General features: G+C 39.3%; 1 protein-coding gene across 6 annotated transcripts in view; it reads right to left on the reverse strand.

Annotated features, from left to right (window-relative positions):
* Positions 1 to 20333, reverse strand: part of VWA5B1 (von Willebrand factor A domain containing 5B1) — a 168365-nt gene that overhangs the window by 85221 nt on the left and 62811 nt on the right. For 5 of the 6 annotated variants that reach the window (XM_007491251.3, XM_056795674.1, XM_056795675.1 and 2 more), the window contains 6 exons: positions 8480 to 8753; positions 7587 to 7733; positions 6185 to 6392; positions 4727 to 4869; positions 3018 to 3149; positions 423 to 547 (listed from right to left, as the gene is read on the reverse strand). In XM_007491251.3, coding sequence (XP_007491313.2) covers positions 423 to 547; positions 3018 to 3149; positions 4727 to 4869; positions 6185 to 6392; positions 7587 to 7733; positions 8480 to 8753 — 1029 coding nt within the window. The remainder of the gene's footprint in view (positions 1 to 422; positions 548 to 3017; positions 3150 to 4726; positions 4870 to 6184; positions 6393 to 7586; positions 7734 to 8479; positions 8754 to 20333) is intronic. The other variant, XM_016422071.2, reaches the window with a different exon arrangement.

Here is a 20333-nt window from a genome sequence, read left to right on the forward strand (position 1 = left end):
CCATCCTTCACATAGCTGCCCAAGTGGTTTTCTTTCCTTTTTTAAAAACCTTATCTTCCATCTTAGAATCAATACTATGTATTGGTTTTAAGGCAATTGGGGCAAATTGACTTGCCCAGGATCATACAACTAGGAAGTGTCTGAAGTTGCCATATTTGAACCTGGGACCTCCTGTCTCCAGGCCTGGCTCCTCTATTACTGAGCCACCTGACTGCTCCTGAAATGATTTTCTATTATACTGTGCTCTATGCCTCAGTTTCCTTTTCTGAAAAATAAGGTTGGCCTAGATAATGTTTGAGGACTTCTCCACCTCAAAGTTGAGACATTCTACCATTCTGTACTTTATTTCCCAAAGACCAGATTGGAGTTCCCTCCATCCCCTGCTCAGGTTTCTACCAGCCCAAGCCAGCCTCCTGCCTCACCTTTCTTTGGAAGCTCATCATTTTCTTGCTCCCTTTGCCAAAGTCACTTCTCTCCTTCAAGTAGTTGTCAAACTGTATTTGGGTCATGTCCCCTTGCTCCAACAGAATGTGCGGCTTGTGAGGCTCTGGGTAGGGAAGGGGGAAGGAGAAAGAAAAGGTTCAGGAGAACAAATACAGCTGAACCGAATCATAGAGCTGAGGGCAGCTGGGAGGAAGTTTGGGGAACCAAAGTTAGTGTAGGCAGGGTGACCATTCATTGGCAATCTGGCTAAGCAGCTAAACATTGATCATCTTTGTCCATTTGCGCCTAGAGGTCCTGATGCTGAGCTCCTCACAGATGAGAGCAATAAAGTCAAATGATTTGGAGTCAGAAGGTCTGATGTTCAAGTCCACCTTGTATAGGAATTGATGCACTGCACTTTTGATATGTGTCAAAGCTACCTACCTGCAATTTTCTATAAAATGGACTTTCTAAATAAATAGCCAATATGGAAGATTAATTGTTAATTAAATCATTCCCCCAAAAAGATTTAGCTAAATACTGTGCACGGAAAAATAAATATTAAAAAGCTATGGTTTATAAAAGCATTCTATGGAACTATTTGTATAATTGTCAATAAAAGTTAAATTTCTGTCATTTCTGAACTGTTACCTTGAATAAGTCATTTAAAGGCCTCGGCTTAAAAAAATAAAACAAAGAAACAAACAAAAGGCCTCAGTTTCCTTTTCTGAAAGCAAGAGAGTTGGTCTAAATCAGAGGTTTTCTAAGGGTGGTCTGAAGACCCTGACCCTTAAGGGTCAAAGAACCCTTTTCAGAGGGCCTGGGAGATCAAAACTATTTCCACAATCATACTAAAATGTTACTTGCCTACTAAAATATTCCTTTCTATCCCAACTACATATATGTGGAAGGTCAGATTTTCTTCATACATTTCAATTGAAAAAATATGTATATATACACATCTCAAGAGGTTAAATGCAGGAGTAGAGAGTAGAATATGTCTTCTTTTAAGCAAGATTTTAGAGAGATTTGTAAGAATAAGCAAAACAATGCTATAATTCTTTTTGGTTTAGAAATTTTAATTTTCATTAAAATGTTTTATATTAATATAAACCAGGTTTAGTATTGGTATTTTAAATGAATTAGTAAATATTTTTTAAATGTATCAGTTCTAATTTTAGTGTGATAAATATTACAAGGTAGAACCATATAAATAAAAGCTTTTTGGAGTCCTTCAGAATTATTTTTTTAAAAACTCTTATCTTCTGTCTCAGAATCAATAGTAAGTATAGGTTCCAAGTCAGAAGAGCAGTAAAGGCTAGTTAAGGGAGTTTAAAAGACTTGCCTACAGGGTCACACCACTAGGAGGTATCTGAGGTCAAGTTTGAACCCAGAACCTCCCAACTCCAAGCCTGGCTCATGATCCACTGAGCCACCTAGCTTCCCTTGGTGCTTACTAATTTTTAAGAGTTTAAAGGGAAAACTGTTGTTCTAGATAATCAGCACTAGGAGTAGATGATAGAAACAGCAGAAGTACCATACAATGTATAGAGTAGTTGGCCTGGATTCAAGAAGATTTGGGTTCAAATCCAGCCTTAGATGCTTAGCCTGAGCCACTTAGCCTCTGTCTACCTCAATTTCCCCATATATAAAACTAGTAGATTGGATTAAATAGCCTATAGGTCTTCTTCTAGATAAAAATCTGTGGTGCTATTTAAAAAGATGTCTTCTGTTGCATTCTGCTGGAAAGAGATTGTGGGATAAAGACTTTCACTTGGTCTGGCCATATTCCATGGTCAAAGGGATGAGGAGTCACCAAGATGAGACCTGGTGGGGTGTGTATGGGAATGGGGGTGAGTATAGGAAGCTGGAAGAAATCTAAGATGGGCAGGAGGAAAGGAGGTATAGAGCATAAAGGGAAGAGAAAGGCCAGTGATAATATTTAAGTACCCATGACATGCTCATTTTTATCTCATCCCTGGAAATGACTGGTTTTCCCTTTGATGGCTATAATGAGGAGAATGAACCATCTCCAGGTAGCTCATGCCTTGGTGATCAGGGAAGAGACACTTATAGTAGTTTTCTAAAGCAGCCTGGTAAAAATAACTAGACCAGATGTTCTGAGTTTGAATATGCCATCTTACTCGCCATAGGATCTATGGGGAAGGACTTTTCTCCTCTTGGAGCTTCAGTTTCCTCATTCATAAAATGAGGGGGAGTTGGACTTGGCTTCTGAGATTCCTTCTAACTCTATCTATGATCCTATGATTGAACTCTGAGGCTGTGGTAAGGAAGGTCCTCGTGCAAATCGAGTGAGCTGAAAAGACATCTGGGTAGGGATGTAATGAGCCAGGAAGGCACTCTCACTTGGGGGGTGATAGCTTGGAGGAAAGAATGAGTCATCTTGGAGCTTCTTCTTTCAATGAATGATTCTCCCTAATATGGCACTAAGTTTGGTTATTCTTATATTGCAGAAGGCATGTAGGTGCTACTTATGTCCATTCAATGTCAGTGCCCTCAACTCTGGCAAGTAACCCATTTCAGGGCTACACCAAGGTCCAGGAAAGGACTTGAGGAATTCAAGGTTGTCTTACCAGTGGGGTGGATAAGAATCTCTATAGGCCTGTCAAAGGTGTGTTTGTTGGCCAACGTGATGATGATGCTTTTGGCGGAGTGGGCAGATGGGGAAGCATCTGCTCGGATCTCATGGGTAGGACTTTCAACCCCTGAATGGGACAGAAAGGAAGACCGACAGTGAGACACATGGGGTGGGGTATGGGGTTCAGAAGGAAGGGAGGGAACCAGAGAGTTAAGGACACATAAGGGTGCTGTTAATGTCTACTCAATATCAGGACCCTCAACTCTGGCAAATAGTGCATTTCAGAGCTATACCTAGGCCCAGGAAAGAAGCTGAGGAATTCAAGATTGCCTTTAGTGGGCTGGATAAGAAACTCTACAGGCCTGTCAAAGGTGTATTTGTTGGCCATGGTTACACAATGGGTTAATGTCAGAGCAAGGCTTTTTGCTCTGGCATTAATCCATTATGTAATCATGAGCACAAGTCCCTTCAGTTTTCTGACTCTTGGTGTTCTCCTCTGCAAAATGTGTAAAAATGGACTCGAATCCAGGACTTCAATCCCCAGAATTCCTTGCTCCACTTCCCCAGAATGCTTTGTAATATCACTGAATTCTCACCTGGGCAGAGATCGAGAAGGGGGTATTTAACCTGATTGGAAAGGCTTTTGCGGGGCTTTCCTGTTTCCGCATGCAAGCAGACACGGCTCTTTTCATGATGTAGGTGAGATTGTCTAGGCCTCTCTCTCTGGCCTAGACACATGCTTTTCTTATCCTGTATTTTCTTTAATCCTTAATCTTCAATAAACCTCTAAAAATATAATACTCCTTGCAGAGAGAAACTAATTTCTACCTGCCTCAGCTTCCCCAAAATTTTAATCTTTACAAATGAAAGAACTGGATGCCTTTTTTTTTTAATACCCTTAACTTCCATTTTAGAATCACTACTGTGTATTAGTTCTAAGGCAGAAGAGGGCTAGGCAATGGGGGTTAAGTGACTTTCCCAGGGTCACACAGCTAGGAAGTGACTGAGGTCACATTTGAACCCAGGACCTCTCATCTCCAGAGCTGACTCTCCCAACTGCCCTACAACACCCTTTTAAGTTCTGACAGTCTATGTTCAATGATCTCTTCCAGCTTTGATAGATCACTTTCTGACAATCTGGGACATATTTTCCTTCTTACTTTAACATTCTGTGATTGCCATAATGGTATGGAGTCTTGAGACCCTACAATGAAGGCAACTGACTAATGTGTCATCTTTATTGAGTTGTTCACTCGAAAGTCCACCAATCTGGTAGCCATGACAGCTTTTAAGGACTGAGGACATGGAGCAATGTGCCTTATAAAGACCCCTAGCTAGGTGGCAAAGTGGAAAGAGTGCTGGCCTTAGAGTTTGGAAGACTTGAATTCAAATCCAACCTCAGACATGTACTAGCTGGGTAATTCTGGGTAAGCCACTTAACCCTTATCTCCCTCAGATTCCCTCAATTGTAAAATGCAGATAATATTTCCAGGGTCGTAAGAATTAAATGATATAATATTTGTAAAGCACTTAGCACAGTGCCTATCACATAGCAGCCACTAAATAAATAATTTCCTTCCTTCTTATACTTTTGTGCATCAGTTCAAATTCTCTTTATCCTCAACCTCTCCCTCCAATGGATGATTGAGGTAGGTCTCTGGAGAAGGGCAGTGGAAGCCAAGACAAGCCATGGTGGCCACTTACCTGCAAGGAGGCAAGGTCCCCGGATCTCTAGTTGGAAGTGAAACTCATATTCCGTGGGATTGACGACATCATTGTCTAACAGCTGGACCAGGCGCAATGACTTGGCTTGGTCAGAGGACTTGGGCGCACAAATCTTTCTGTTTCTGAAAGGAAAGTCTAGACTGAGTTTAGAGACTTTGGGGTGAGGAGATGGAAGCGACAGGGCAGGATAGGGGTCAATTATAGGCAAAGGAACAGAGTCAGTGGGTTAGAGACACAGGTAGCCAGCCCTAGGGCTAGTAGGGGACTCTATGCTTCTCTTTGCCTCCCATTACAAGTGTTGGCTCTAATACTGCTCTGGAATTTGGGGAGACTTGGTTCTGTGTTCCCCAAAAGGGCTGGCTACCAAGAATGGACAGGAAAAATTCTGAGGAAAAGAGGTCCAATTTCAAAGTGGAACTAAGAAGCCAGAATGTAGACTCAGGGCAGGAGAGAAGAAGACGGGGGAGGAAGCTATGGAGAAAGTTTTATGGCCCATGATGGGCTCTGCTCTAAGATAATGGAACTTAGATGAGACGTGGGGTGGTCCATGATCATGAGACATACTGGGTTGGAGGAGGAAAAGGTGTGGCCTGGAAGTCAGATGATCTGAGCTCCTGCTGCTAACTATCATCATTTTGGACAGGTTCTTCTCCTCTCTCTAGGCCTTAGGGTATTCCTTTGCAAGGCAAAGGTTTGGGGGGACAGGAACCAAAAGGTCTTTATGGTCCCTCCCAGTTCTGACATTCTGTTCTAAGTTCCCTCCCAGATCTGACATTTTGTGTTCTAATGGCTCTCTCAGCCTGACAGTCTGTCTTCTAAGGCCTCTCAGTTCTCCTACTTTATGTTCTAAGGTCTGTCCAGTTCTGACATCCTATGTTCTAAGACCCCTACAAACTCTGACTTTCTATGTTGTAAGGTCTCTTTCAGCTCTGATAGTCTGTGTTCTAAGGTGTCTTCCAGTTTTAACATCCTGTGTTCGAATATCCCTCCCAGATATGACGCTTTGTGTCTTTGGGTGCCTTAAACCCTTAATATCCATGAGCATTACCAGGATATTTGGGCTTTGAGATTTGCCACTGATGCAATTAAATGATGTTCTAGATCTATACCAAAGACAGAGCAAATGGTCACCAAGGACCAAGGAAGCAGTCTGGTTTGCTGGAAAAAATGCTGGATTTGGTGCCAGAGAACCAGGTTCAAGGCTTATCTTGCCAATTACTATTGCTATGATCTTAAGACACCAAGGCAGCTAGCCAATCGTGAATAAAAAGGAACCTGGAAGACTTGAGTTTTTGTTCTCCAGACTGTGTGACCCAGGACAAGTCATTTAACCCAAACATACACACTATGAAAGCAATACAACTGATCCTAATGTTGTTCCTCCAAACTTTGAAAAGACTCTCTGACTCCTAGCATTAGGCAAAAGGAATTTCTTACCCTTGGAGCTGTGGGGTGGAGATGCTATCTGAGTGAGGGACAGGTGGGACACATACAGTCGGCAGCAGAACCCTCATGGCTCCACTGGGTAGAGTCTGAAGCTCAGAGGTGGTGCTGATGAAGATGGACACATTTTCCGTGGGGTTAATAACACCAAGATTGGCTACAAACACAATCCGTTCCAGGTCTTCATCCAGAGTGATCCTGCCTGAGGAGAAGGACATTGAATGGAATGCAACAACTTTCCTGGAAGTGGGACTCAAATTAGTTCAATTGAATTGAAATGAATTGATTTGAATTCAATTATTTTTATTCAATTCAAGTATTCCAATTCAGTTCAAATCAATTTAATTGAATTCAATTCAATCTAGACCATTTCAATTTAATTTATTATTTTTTAACTGAGTATCTCCTATGTATCTAGGATAGTTGGTGAATGGTGGAAGAAGATTATGAGAAGTATTCCCTGCATAGAATGTTGGGCTTAGACAAGACTGACTAACTTGGTGAACTGGCTTCTTTTCCTTTTCCTCCCCCGCCCCCACTTTGTTTTGGTTATCTGTTGAAAAATAAAAGTGATGTGAAAACAAAGTTATCAATTTTTTCTGAAGGAGGAAGGAAGGAAGAAGGAAAGAAGGGAGAGAGAGAAAAGTGACAAAGAAAGAAAGAGTAAGAAAGGAGAAAGAGAGAGAGAGAGAGAGAGAGAGAGAGAGAGAGAGAGAGAGAGAGAGAGACAAAGAGAGAGAAAGAGAAAGAGAGAGAGCGAGAGAGAGCGAGCGAGAGAGAGAGAATCCTGGATTGTAAAGGCTTCAATGACTCCACCACTGTTCACCAAATAAAAGTAAGTCAAGAATCTCCTGCCATTCAAGGCCCTCCATAACCTTGTTCCAATTTACCCATCCAGCTTATCTCATACTACTTCAAATTGATTTATGAGATTCCTGGAAGAGGCATAACTAGAAATTTATACATCTGAGGCAAATAACAGACTGCTCCTTGGGTAAGCAGCTCAAACCAAGCCCTAAGTTGAGTTGAAGATGGAAGGGGGAGACAAAAACACAAGAAGGTGGAGATAACAGGACTGAGCAAGCTAGGGCCCTACAGAGCTCACCCCAACTTATGTATTTAACCATTTTCAAGAAGTAGATCCTAAGCTCTGTATTTCTAGTGAATTAAGGATTACAAATGTGGCTAGTACTATCTAAATCTGGCATCCTAGGTTGAAACTTTAGTCGCTCCACCTTAGTTATGCTTACCAGTCCTAACACCAGCCCTACCTCCAACCCCAGCCTCTGTAAGGGCCCCAACTATACTGTAGGCCTGGCCTCAGTTTAGGTCCCATCCCTATACCCAGTATAAACTCTAGAAAAACCTTCCTTCTTCCTTGTTCTACCCTTCTTACCCATACCATTCTGAGATCGGTGCAAGTCAAAGTAGCCATTGTTTAATTTGGCTTTGTCCTTGATCTGTACTGTGACGGTTCTCTCTGAGACGATGGCTTCAAATCCAACCACCGTGGTATACTCATCCAGAGGGTACACGAAGAGGCCTGGCAGGGGGAAGGCATTGAATGACTGAACAGAATCCAATTGAGCTTCCCTTCACCCCTTTGTCCCATAGGTTCACCAAAATGAAAGTCATCATTGTGGTATCAGGAAAAACATCAGGACACAAGAATGCTTCATCTGGAGTTGGAAGACCAGGATTCTATGTACCATCTTTATAACTCTGGGAGGAGTTGGGCTTCCTGGTCTCCAATGTTGCTTCTAGCACCAAGTCTATGATCCTATGAATTCTTCCCTTATGGCAACTAATAGTTGCCATGTAAATGTCTAGTGTTGGATCTAAGCTCCTTAAAGTTTGAAAAGCACTTTAAACATTCAGACATTATCTCTTGGAGGAATCTTTGCTCTTCCTAATGGAACTCAAGAGAAGAATAATTCATAACAAAGTCAGTATCAATTGCAACGTTTTGGGGGACCCTCTGAACTTCGAGTCCAAGGCTCTGTCCACCACAGAACAATAGTAATGTTTGGAGGATGTTTCTATAAAACAAGGGGTTCCTGAGATGGACCTGTGCTCCACAGGGGCACAGGAGCCTTTCTGGTCAGGATTCATCCTATCTAAATGGAGTCACCCTCCTATCTTCTGATTTTGACCTAATCAACTGTTAGTGGGCAACAGCCCAAGGCTAAAACTGAAACCAAGATCATTCACCTGCCTTGAACATCTTGAGTCCAATCTGGGCTGGGAGGACCATGCAGAGAGAGTGATGGGGGCGGGGGGGATCTTTACCTTGAAAAGGCTGGACCTCCATGTTGCCATAGGTGAGAGAAGCCATGAGGCCAAAGGCATAGCCCTGGACACAGGAGGTGATCTCAGAGGAAGTGAGTGGAAGTGCTTCTCCAGTGTTAGAGTTGAGCAGCCCAGGCATTCTCCTGCTTCTGCTGCTACTGCAGCTGCTGGTGCTGCAGCCAATGCTGCTGCTGGTGCTGCAGCCAATGCTGCTGCTGCCGATGCTGCTGCTGTTGTCTTCACTGCAGCTGCTAACGGTCGGTGTCTCTTGGATCTGCAGGAGACATAGTAGGATGGAAGAACTTTCCTTTGGTTCCTGCCTCCTCGACATCCACCTCATTCCCATTCGCCAGGCTCCAACCTCACAACTCCCTCCCATTTCTCCCAAATATGATCATCCCTATTTGGTAGATGTCGAAAGTGAGGTTCAGAAAGAGAACACAATTTGTCCAAGATCACACAGCTAGCAAGTGCCTTTTGAGCCCTTTACTGTTAGAGGATGTTCCAGTTTAATTCAATATGATTGAAAAAATATTTACTATGGTCCCATTGTGTGTAAGAGTTTGGGAATAAAAAGATGAAAAGCAATAGTTTTTGCTCTCAAGATATTTATTTATTCATTTTAAAACCTCACCTTCCATCTTAGAATCAATACCAAGTATTGGTTCCAAGGGAGAAGAGCAGTAAGAGCTGGGCAATGGGAGTTAAGTGACTTGCCCAGGGTCACACAGTTAGAAAGGCAAAGTACTTATAATCAACTACTGGGGATTAAGTATATACAGAAATGTGTCTTCTAAACATTGACTCCCTTGAAAGAATGGGTAGTCCCTGAAGACAGGGATTATTTCATAATTGACTTTGTATCCCTCAAGTACCTAAGCACAATACCTGGCATGAGGCAGGCTAAGGCACGTCCTGCCAACAAGCATTTATTAAACACTTATTACATCCCAGTAGGCCAACTAGCTGGCACATTGGAGAGAATGGCAGACCTGGAGTCAGGAAGATCTCAGTTCGAATCTAGCCTCAGACATTTACTTTCTGTGTGACCCTGGACAAATCACTTAGCCTATTTTACAACAATAATGATTCAGGGCTAAGTGTTGGGGGTATAAAGGAAGGTAAAAACACAGGCCCTGTCCTCAAGGTGCTCACAGTAGAAAAGGGAAACAATGCACAAACAACTGTACATGTATGATATAATATACTACATGCAGACTAAATGAAAGTCACTCTAGGAGGAGAAGGCAATAGCAGCTGGCGGGGAATAAGAAAGGCCTCCTGGCTAAGGTTAGAATTTGAGCTAAGTATTGAAAGAAGCCAGAGAAAACTACAAGGCAGAGGTGCGAGATGAGGCATGAGGGTCTGCTAATGCAAAGGCATAGAGAGGAGAGATGAAGTGTTGTATTCAAGGAAATGCAAGTGGACCTGTATTGCTAGATTTTTGAGAGTATATTGTTGTTCAGTTGTTTGGTCCTATCTAACTCTTTTGTGACTCCATATTTGGAGTTTTCTTGGCAGAGATGCTGGAGTGGTTTGCCATTTCCTATTCTAGCTCATGTCACAGATGAGAAAACGGAGGCAAACAGGGCCAAACAACTTGCCCAGGGTCACACAGGTAGTATTTGAGACTGAATTTGAACCCAACTCTTTCTGACTCTAGGCCTGGCTCTCTATTCACTATATTATCTAACTGCCCATAAGAAATTATAGAAAAGAGTAAATTGTAAGAAGACTGGAAGAAGGGGAAAGAGCCAGGCTGTGAAGGACATTAAATGCCAAAGAGAAGAATTTGTATTTCATCATAAAGGCAATAGGGAGCCCCTGGAGGTCTTTGAGGGAGGATGATAAAGTCAGACCTAGGTTTCAGAAAAATCACCTTGACAACTGGATAGAGATTGGAATAAGAGATAAACTAAGAAGGAGACTTGAGGTGGGAAGACCAGTTAGAAAGCTAATGCTTTTGCTCAGACAGTATGACAATAAGAGCCTCAACTAGGGCTGTGGTTATATGAGCCAAGAGAAGAGGATTTATTTGAGACATGTGAAAGCAGAAGCGACAAGATATGGCAATGGGTTGAATATAAGAGGGGAGGGTGAGGAGTCATGGATGCCATCTATATTGAGAACCCAGTTGACTCAGAGAATAGTGCTTCCTTTAATAGTAAGGAGGAAGTTGGGAAGAGAAGAGGGTTGGGGGGGGTGCATTAAGAATGTATTCAGTTTTGGATATGCTGAATTGAAGTTCAAGATGTCCCAAAGGCAATTCCTCTGGAGTCTGGATTTTTCCTCCATAGAAATTATTCAGGGTCAATGCCTTCTTCTTGTTTTTCTTGGTGTTGGGAAGTTGTTTTACCTGGGCATTGTTTACCATCACTATGGTGGTTTTTCCTTCCCTTTCTAGTTAGAAGTCTGAGTGAAGAGGGCAGGCTCTCTGTGTATGGAGCTAAGGAGTACAGTTTTTGCCTGAGATCACCTATCAAGTCTCTGCAGCTTCTACTGTTTACTACCCTCTCTGTGCTATCTCCATGTGGGTGCCCAAGGCCTGAGATCTTCAGGCTGCTGGGGTCTCGGGTCTAGTTGCTCTCAGGGGTAGATCTTTGGTGGTCTTAGTCAGCATGAGATATTGCCAAGTAAAATAGTATGGAGGGAGAAGCAAAGGGGACCTAGGACAGAGTCTTTAGGGATCACCCATAGGATAATAGAGTTAGTGTGTCTGATTTGAAGAAAATGACTGCAAAAGATACATAGAAGGAATATTTGGACAGACAGGAGGTAAATGCACATAACAAATGCTTGCTGATTAATTTCTTTTGATATCCTCACCAGATTCCATGGGTTTATTTATCATCTCTGTTGTAATGACTCATACATCTATATAGCCAGCCCCAGTCTCTCTTCTGAGTATTACCTCATCACCAAATTACCTTTTAGACATTTCAAACTGTATAATGTAGAAACATCTCAAACTCAACATGTCAAAAGCAGAACTCACTGTTTTCCCCCTTCAGATCTCTACCTCTTTTCCAGATGATGGAAGACACCATCTTTCTTCTAGTCTCCCAAGTTCATAAACTTGACATTAATCTCTCAACTCCACCCCATCTCTCCTTTATTCCACATATCCAATCAGCAGCCCCAAATCCTGCTGTTTCTTCCTGCAAAATGCCTCTTACATCTGATTCCTTTTCTCTACTTACACAGTAGTACAGACTCTCATCACCTCTCCCAATGGGTGTCCTTCCTCAAGTCTTTTCCCACACCTGTCCATTTTTGACATAACTGTCAAGCACAGATCAAACAATGTGATTCTCACAATCAATGAGCAACAATGGCTTTCTATTGCCTCTAAAAACAAATATGAGGAATTCCGGGTAAACATGGCAGTAGTGTAGACCCAGGACTCTTCCTCTCCTCGCCACCTACCAATATAGACTACCTCAAAAAGCAAACAAACAAACAAACAAAAACCCAACAACAACAAACAAATTCATATGAATGAAGGAATTCTACAGTAGGGCGCATAATTGAAGGTATGTGGGATTTGGGTATTTCCACACTAAAAGGGGGTGAAATAGCTTCCACCAAAACACAAGCTGATCAACCCTCCCCCACCCCACCTATGGAACCAGAGACTAGAATGAGTGAGTGAGTGAGGCACCCACATGGAGATAGCGCAGAGAGGGCAGTAAACAGTAGAATCTGCAGAGACTCGATAGGTAATCTCAGGCAAAAACTGCACTCCTTAGCTCCATACATAGAAAGCCTGCCCTCTTCACTCAGACTTCTGACTGGAAAGGTAAGGAAAAACCACCATAGTGATGGTAAACAATGTCCAGGAAAAACAACTTCCCAACACCAAGAAAAACAAGAAGAAGGCATTGACCTTGCATAATTTCTATCGAGGAAAAATCCAGACCACAGAGGAAATAGCAGAAGAGGACATACAAATAAATGCACCCAAACCTTCCAAAAAATGGAAATTGACCACAAGATCTTGAATAATTTAAATTGGAGCTTATCAAATAGATGGAAGGATTTTGGCAAGAAGAGTGGGAAGTAGTTCAAAAAGAAAATAACAGTTTAAAGGACAGGAACTCCCAATTGGAGAAACAGCTAGAAACCACAAAAAGCAGGATAGACCAAACTGAAAAGGGAAATCAAAAGATTATAGCAGAAAACCAGTCCATAAAGACCAGAATTAGGTAATTAGAAGCCAATGATCTTTCAAAACAGCAAGAATTGATAAAGCAATTCAAAAGACTTATAACAATAGAAGAAAACATTAAATATCTCACTGACAAGATAATAGATCAGGAAAAGCAGTCTTGAAGAGATAATTTGAGAATCATTGGTCTACCTGAAAACCCAGAAATAAACAGAAATTTTGACATCATTCTACAAGAAATTATCCAAGAAAACTGCCCTGATGTTCTTGAATAAGGGGACAAAATAGACATTGAAAGAGTTCATAGAATACCCTCTACACCAAATCCTCAAAAGATAACTCCCAGGAATGTAATTGCCAAATTCAAGAGCTTCTAAGCTAAGGAGAAATTTTTACAAGAAGTAAAACAGAGACAATTCAGATATCAAGGAGCAACAATCAGGATTACTCAAGATCTGGCAGCTTCCACACTAAAGGACTGCAAGGCTTGAAATATGATATTCAGAAAGGCAAGAGAATTTGGTCTTCAACCAAAGATCACCTACCCATCAAAATTGACTATATATTTCCAGGAGGAAATATGAGCATTCAACAAAATAGGAGATTTCCAAGTATTTTTAAAGACAAGACCAGAACTAAGTGGAAAATTTGATGTCCAAACACAAAAATCAAGAGAAACATGAAAAGGTAAATAAGAAAGAGCAGGGGAAAGGGGGGAAATGTTTTTTATTTAAATTTTCTACTCTAAGGGCTTCAATAAGATCAAATTGTTCATATTAATATGTGGGAAAATTGGGAAAATGTTATTTGTAACTCTTAAAAATTATATTCACTATTATAGTAATTAGAAGAATCATTCTCAGGTAGAGATTGGGTAATAAGTGGTATAAGATGATATGCAAAAAAAGAAAAAGAAAAAGGGAGGGGGGAATAGAAGATGACACCAAGAGAAACTTGAAGGAATAATATAAATAGGATAATCTATATCACACAAAGAAGCACTTGGGAAGGGGAGGGGAAGAATAGTATTATAAAAAGGAGAGGAAGAAAGTGCTAATAGATAATACTTAAACCTTACTCTCAGTGAAATCAATTCTGAGATGGAATAGCATCTAGATCCATTGGGGTATTGAATTCCATCTTACCCTAGGGGGAAAGTGAGAAGGGAAAACCAAGGGTGGGGAACAGGGTGGGGAGTAAAAAAGGGAGGGAAAGAGAGGGGGAGGGAACTTAACAGATCCTAAAAAAATAATAAGAAGGAAACTAAAAGGGAGGGGCAGAAAGGGAAGCATAATAAGGATAGGGATTAGGAGGATTAATTAAAAGCAAACCACTGGTTTAAAAGGATATAGCAAAATAAGAAAGAGCAGAACTAGGAGAGAATATCAAAATGTTGGGGAATACCCAAGTGGCAATCATAACTTTGAATGTGAATGGGATGAACTCACCCATAAAATGAAAGCAAATACCAGAGTGGATTAGAAACCAAAATCCTACTATATGTTGTCTACAGGAAACACACCTGAGGTGGGTAGACACTCACAGGATTAGAATTAAAGCTTGGAGAAAAATCTATTGGGCATCAACTGAGAAAAATAAGGAAGGAGTAGCAATCATGATATCTGACAAAGCCAAAGTAAAAATAGAACTGATTAAAAGAGATAGGGAAGGTAATTGCATTCTGATAAAAGGCAGTATAGAGTTTGGGGAAATATCAATACTCAACGTGTATGCACATGTATGTATGGTATAGCATCTAAATTTCTAAAGGAGAAACTAGTGGAGTTGAAGGAGGAAATAGATAGTAAAACTATACTAGTGGGGGATCTGAACTTTCCTCTATCAAATCTAGATAAATCAAACCAAAAATAAATAAGAAAGAGGTAAGAGACGTGAAAGAAATCTTATAAAAATTAGAGTTAATAGATATATGGAGAAAAACAAACAGGAATAAAAAGGAATAAACTTTCTTTTCAGCAGCACATGGTACATTCACAAAGATTGACCATGTACTAGGGCATAAAAACATGGCAAACAAGTACAAAAAAGCAGAAATAATAAATGCAACCTTTTCAGTTCATAATGCAATAAAAATAATAAATAGCAAGGGTTCATGGAGAACCAAATCAAAAATTATTTGGAAAATAAACAATATGATTCTCCAAAATCAATTAAAGAACAAATCATAAAAACAATTAATAATTTAATTGAAGAAAATGACAAGGATGAGACATCCTTTCAAAACCTATGGGATGCAGCCAAAGCAGTACTCAGGGGGATATTTATAACCTTGAGTTCATATATTAGCAAAGCAGGGAGGGCAGAGGTCAACAAATTGGACATGCAAATCAAAAAACTTGAAAGTGAACAAATTAAAAATCCCCAGATGAAAACTAAATTAGAGATCCTAAAAATTAAGGAGAAATTAGTAAAATAAAAAGTAAAAGAACCACTGAATTAATAAATAAGATTAGAAACTGGTATTTTGAAAAAACAAATAAAATAGAGAAAGTACTGGTCAATATAATAAAAAAAAGGAAAGAAGAAAACCAAATTAACAGTATCATAGATGAAAAGGGAGACCTCACCTCTAATAAAGAGGAAATTAAGGCAATCATTAAAAACTATTTTGCCCAATTATATGACAACAAATATGGCAATCTAGTTGATATGGATGAATATTTTCAAAATTATAAATTGCCTAGATTAACACAAGAAGAAATAGAATACTTAAATAATCCCATATCAGAAAAGAAATTGAACAAGGCATCAAAGAACTCCCTAAGAAAATATCCCCAGGGGCTGATGGATTCACAAGTGAATTCTATCAAACATTCAAAGAACAACTAATTCCAATATTATACAAACTGTTTGACAGAATAAGCAAAGGGATTCTACCAAATTTTTTTTATGACACAAATATGGTACTTATTCCAAAGCCAAGCAGGTCAAAAACAGCGAAAGAAAACTATAGACCAAACTCCCTAATGAATATAGATGCAAAAATCTTAAATAGAATACTAGCCAAAAGACTCCAGCAAGTGATCACAAGAGCTATTCATTGTGATCAGGTGGGATTTATACCAGGAATGCAAGGATGATTCAATATTAGGAAAACCATTCACATAATTGACCATATCAACAAGAAAACCAACAAAAATCACATGATTATCTCAATAGATGCAGAAAAAACCTTTGATAAAATACAACACCCATTCTTATTGAAAACACTAGAAAGTATAGAAATAGAAAGTCCTTTCCTAAAAATAATAAACAGTATATATATAAAACCACCAGCAAACATCATCTGCTATGGGGATAAACTGGATGCATTCCCAATAAAATCAGGAGTGACACAGGGATGCCCATTATCACCTGTATTATTTAACATTGTACTAGAAACACTAGCAATAACAATTAGAGAAGAAAAAGAAATTGAAGGTATTAAAATTGGCAATGGGGAAACCAAACTATCACTCTTTGTGGATGATATGGTGGTCCACTTAAAGAATCCTAGAGAATCAACTAAAAAGCTAGTGGAAAAATCAACAACTTTAGCAAAGTTGTAGGATACAAAATAAACCCACATAAGTCATCAGCATTTCTGTATATTTCCAACACATCTCAGCAGCAAGAATCAGAAAGAAAAGTTCCATTTAAAATCGTCCTAGACAATATAAAATGCTTAGGAATCTATCTACTGAGAGAAACACAGGAACTATATGAACACAACTACAAAACACTTTCAACACAATTAAAACTTAATAATTAGAAAAACATTAATTACTCATGGATTGGAAGAGCTAACATAATAAAAATGACAATCCTACCCAAACTTATTTACTTATTTATTGCCATACCCGTCGCACTACCAAGAAACTTTTTTACTGTTAGAAAAAACCATAACAAAGTTCATTTGGAAGAACAAAAGATCAAAGATATTCAGGGAAATAATGAAAAAAAATGTGAAGGAAGGTGGCCTTACAGTCCCAGATCTCAAACTATTCTATAAAGCAATGGTCATCAAAATAACATGGTAGTAAGAGAAAGAAAGGAGGATCAGTGGAATAGACTTGGGGTAAGTGACCTCTGTAAACCTTGAAATTTCTTAGACTTGTGAATGTTAGAAATTTCACCATTGGAAAGTTTCATACTTGGAAAAAATTTCCTACTGATAGTAAGAACTCTATTGGAATGTGAACCCCCTTGGCATGGGAGGATCTTTCTCCTCCCTACTTGGGACTCTTTAGGACAGAAACCTTTTGCTGAACAATGGAAAGGGCTTTGACCTATGCTTAAGCATAGAACAGGAAGTTCTTTGAGTCATGATTGATTTTAGAATTGATACAATAGAGATACTTGGAATGACAGAACCAGGTCTTGGAACTTACAATCTCCACCCTACTCAGCCTAACAGGATTTATTAAGGGCTGCAGCATAGATCAAAATTTAATTATTTGAGAATATGACCTTCAACAGACATGTGCAAAGGGGGCCAGACCTCTGGGCGGTCCTGGGTTAAGCTAGAGCCACCACTGGCACAGGGGAGACATGGACAGTGATTGGTAGATGTGACAACTGAGGGGAGGGGACTTAGATAGCTTCCTTAAAGATAGCGGGGTCTGAGGACAGGAGGGAGGTTTTGCTCTGAGCGAGGTGGCTCTGAAGGAGGACTCAGGAGGTTGCTCTGTGGGAGGACCAGGAGAGAAGGCTGGCTCTGAAGGAGAAAATTTCTCTGGAAACATTTCTTGAAAGGAGGCTCTCTTGAAGGTGGAGCCTGAGGTTGGCATGAGAAGCCTTACCTAGAGAGATCTTGGGTGAGTGATAAAACCAACTGACTGATTTATTCATTCTTATTCCTTTCTTACTTTCTCTCTTTTTCTATTGATTAATCAGTGTATTATAAATTAAATTTCTCTATAAAACCCAGTTGGCTTGGGCATATTCATAAATTGGGAATATATTCCCTGGCGACCATCTTATATTTATATAAAACCAAGACACAGTAGAAAACATATTTCAGCGGTCATAATTGATATATATATATATTTCCCTTGCTCCCAAACATTTTAATTATCACACCTCAGAAAGACTGCCTATGATTAAACCCAAAGATTACAGCTTTTGGGAGAAAAATCCACTATTTGACAAAAACTGCTGGAAAAATTGGAAGACAATATGGGAGAGGTTGGGTTTGGATCAATATCCCACACCCTACACCAAGATAAACTCAGAATGGGTGAATGACTTGAATATAAAGAAGGAAGTTATAAGTAAATTAAGTGAACCCAGAATAGTATACCAGATCTTTGGGAAAGGAAAGATTTTAAGACCAAAGAAGAGTTAAAAAAATTTCAAAATGTAAAATAAATAATTTTGATTACATTAAATTAAAAAGTTCTTGTACAAACAAAACCAATGCAACCAAAATAAGAAGGGAAGCAATGAATTGGGAAAAAAAATTTTTATAACAAAAACCTCTGACAAAGGTCTAATTACTCAAATTTATAAAGAGCTAAATCAATTGTACAAAAAAAAATCAAGCCAGTCACCTATTGATAAATGGGCAAGGGACATGAATAGGCAATTTTCAGATAAAGAAATCAAAACTATTAATAAGCACATGAAAAAGTGTTCTAAATCTCTTATAATCAGAGAAATGCAAATCAAAACAACTCTGAGGTACCACTTCACACCCAGCAGATTGGCTAACATGACAGCAAAGGAAAGTAATAAATGTTGGAGGGAATGTGGCAAAATCGGGACATTAATGCATTGCTGGTGGAGTTGGGAATTAATCCAACCATTCTGGAGGGTACTTTGGAACTATGACCAAAGGGCACTAAAAGTCTGTCTGCTCTTTGATAGAGCCATAGCATTGCTGGGGTTATACCCTAAAGGAAAAGACTTGTACAAGAATATTCATAGCTACACTCTTTGTGGTGGCAAAAATTTGGAAAATGAGGGGATGCCCTCCGATTAGGGAATGGCTGAACAAATTGTGGTATATGTTGGTAATGGAATTCTATTGTGCTCAAAGGAATAATGAACTGGAGGAATTCCATATGAACTGGAATGACCTCCAGGAATTGATGCAGAGTGAAAGAAGCAGAACCAGGAGAACATTATACAAAGAGACTGATAAGCTGTGGTACAATTGAATGTAATGGACTTCTCTAGTAGTAGCAATGTAATGATCCAGAACAATTTGAAGGGATTTATGAGAAAGAACACTATCCACATCCAAAGGAAGAACTGTTGGAGCAGAAACACAGAAGAAAAACAACTGTTTGATGGGTTGATGGAGATATGGTTGGGGATATAGACTCTAAATGATCACTACTAATGCAAACATCAACAATATGGAAATAGGTTTTGATCAAAGACACATGTAAAACCCAGCAAAATTGCGCATTGGCTATGGGACAGGGTGAGGGGAGGGGAGGGGTGGGAAAGAACATGACTCTTGTAATCAAGGAAAAATATTCTAAATTGATGAATTAAATAAAAATTTCAAAAATAAATAAAAAACAAAAACAAATATGAACTCCTTTTTTGGTTTTAAAACCTTTCACATCTAACCTCAAACTATCTTTCTGGGCTCTTTGGACATCATTCCCTCTTGTATCAAATGAGATAATATTTATAGTGTTTGATATGTAAGCTATAAAAAGTGCCTGGTATATAAGCTATAAAAAATACTGAAAGCAATCTGGACAAAACTGACTTTATTGTGAATGTGCAAATTATAGTCAGGGTCTACAGACATACCAAGGAAGTTCTGAGACACTGAGCTTTTCAGCACATAGATATTTCTACTTTATGCAAAAGAGCCAGATTGCATAAATGCATCCCAGAAGGAGAGTTGGTCAGGCTAGATCTGCTTTCCCTTGGTAGCATGGAGGTTGGGCAACCTGTCCCTTCTGTAAGGCAGATTACAGAAATATATGGCAATAAAGATAATCAAGGTTACTGGTTTTTTTTAAGCTAAATAAGATTTCATGAACTTATAGCCTTTGAAATATCTGTACATATTCCAGTATGCTAAAGTGTGCACAACTCTTCTTGGCAAGGATTTTTTGCAAGATATTACAGGAAACATCTTTTTATTTTACTTACACTATGATTATTGATTTATATACAGTTATTCAATCAGATCATAACTGGGATTATTATTTAATATTAATTCTATAGTTATAATTTATCACTAAAATGCTGAATATCTAATAAGATTACACATAGAGGATATAAAGCTATAAAGATGTATAAAACAATGAATATAAACTGATTGAAGTTGCTTAATTAAGTTATCCTTTATACAGGTGACTCATAAATGGCATGTTCCTTTCCCTATTCCCCTTCTACTCCTATACCTTGTATAATTCAGCCAAACTGTTTTTTTATCTGTTCTTTAAGATGTTTCATCTATCTTTGTGCTTCTGCACTGTTCATCTCCTATATCAAGAATGCATTCCTTCCTTCCTTCACTCTACATCATAGGATCCCTTTCTTCCTGTGAGTTACAGCTTAAAAGTCATTCCCCAAATGACCAATGGTCAAAGGACATGCATAATTTTCAGAAAAGAAAAAATCAAAGATGCTATAATCATATGAAAAAATGCTCCAAATCATTCTTGATTAGAAAAATGCAGATGAAAACAACTCTGAGGTACCACCTCACGTCCA

This window comes from Monodelphis domestica, chromosome 4 (genome assembly GCF_027887165.1).
Source record: "Monodelphis domestica isolate mMonDom1 chromosome 4, mMonDom1.pri, whole genome shotgun sequence".
NCBI lineage: Eukaryota > Metazoa > Chordata > Mammalia > Didelphimorphia > Didelphidae > Monodelphis > Monodelphis domestica.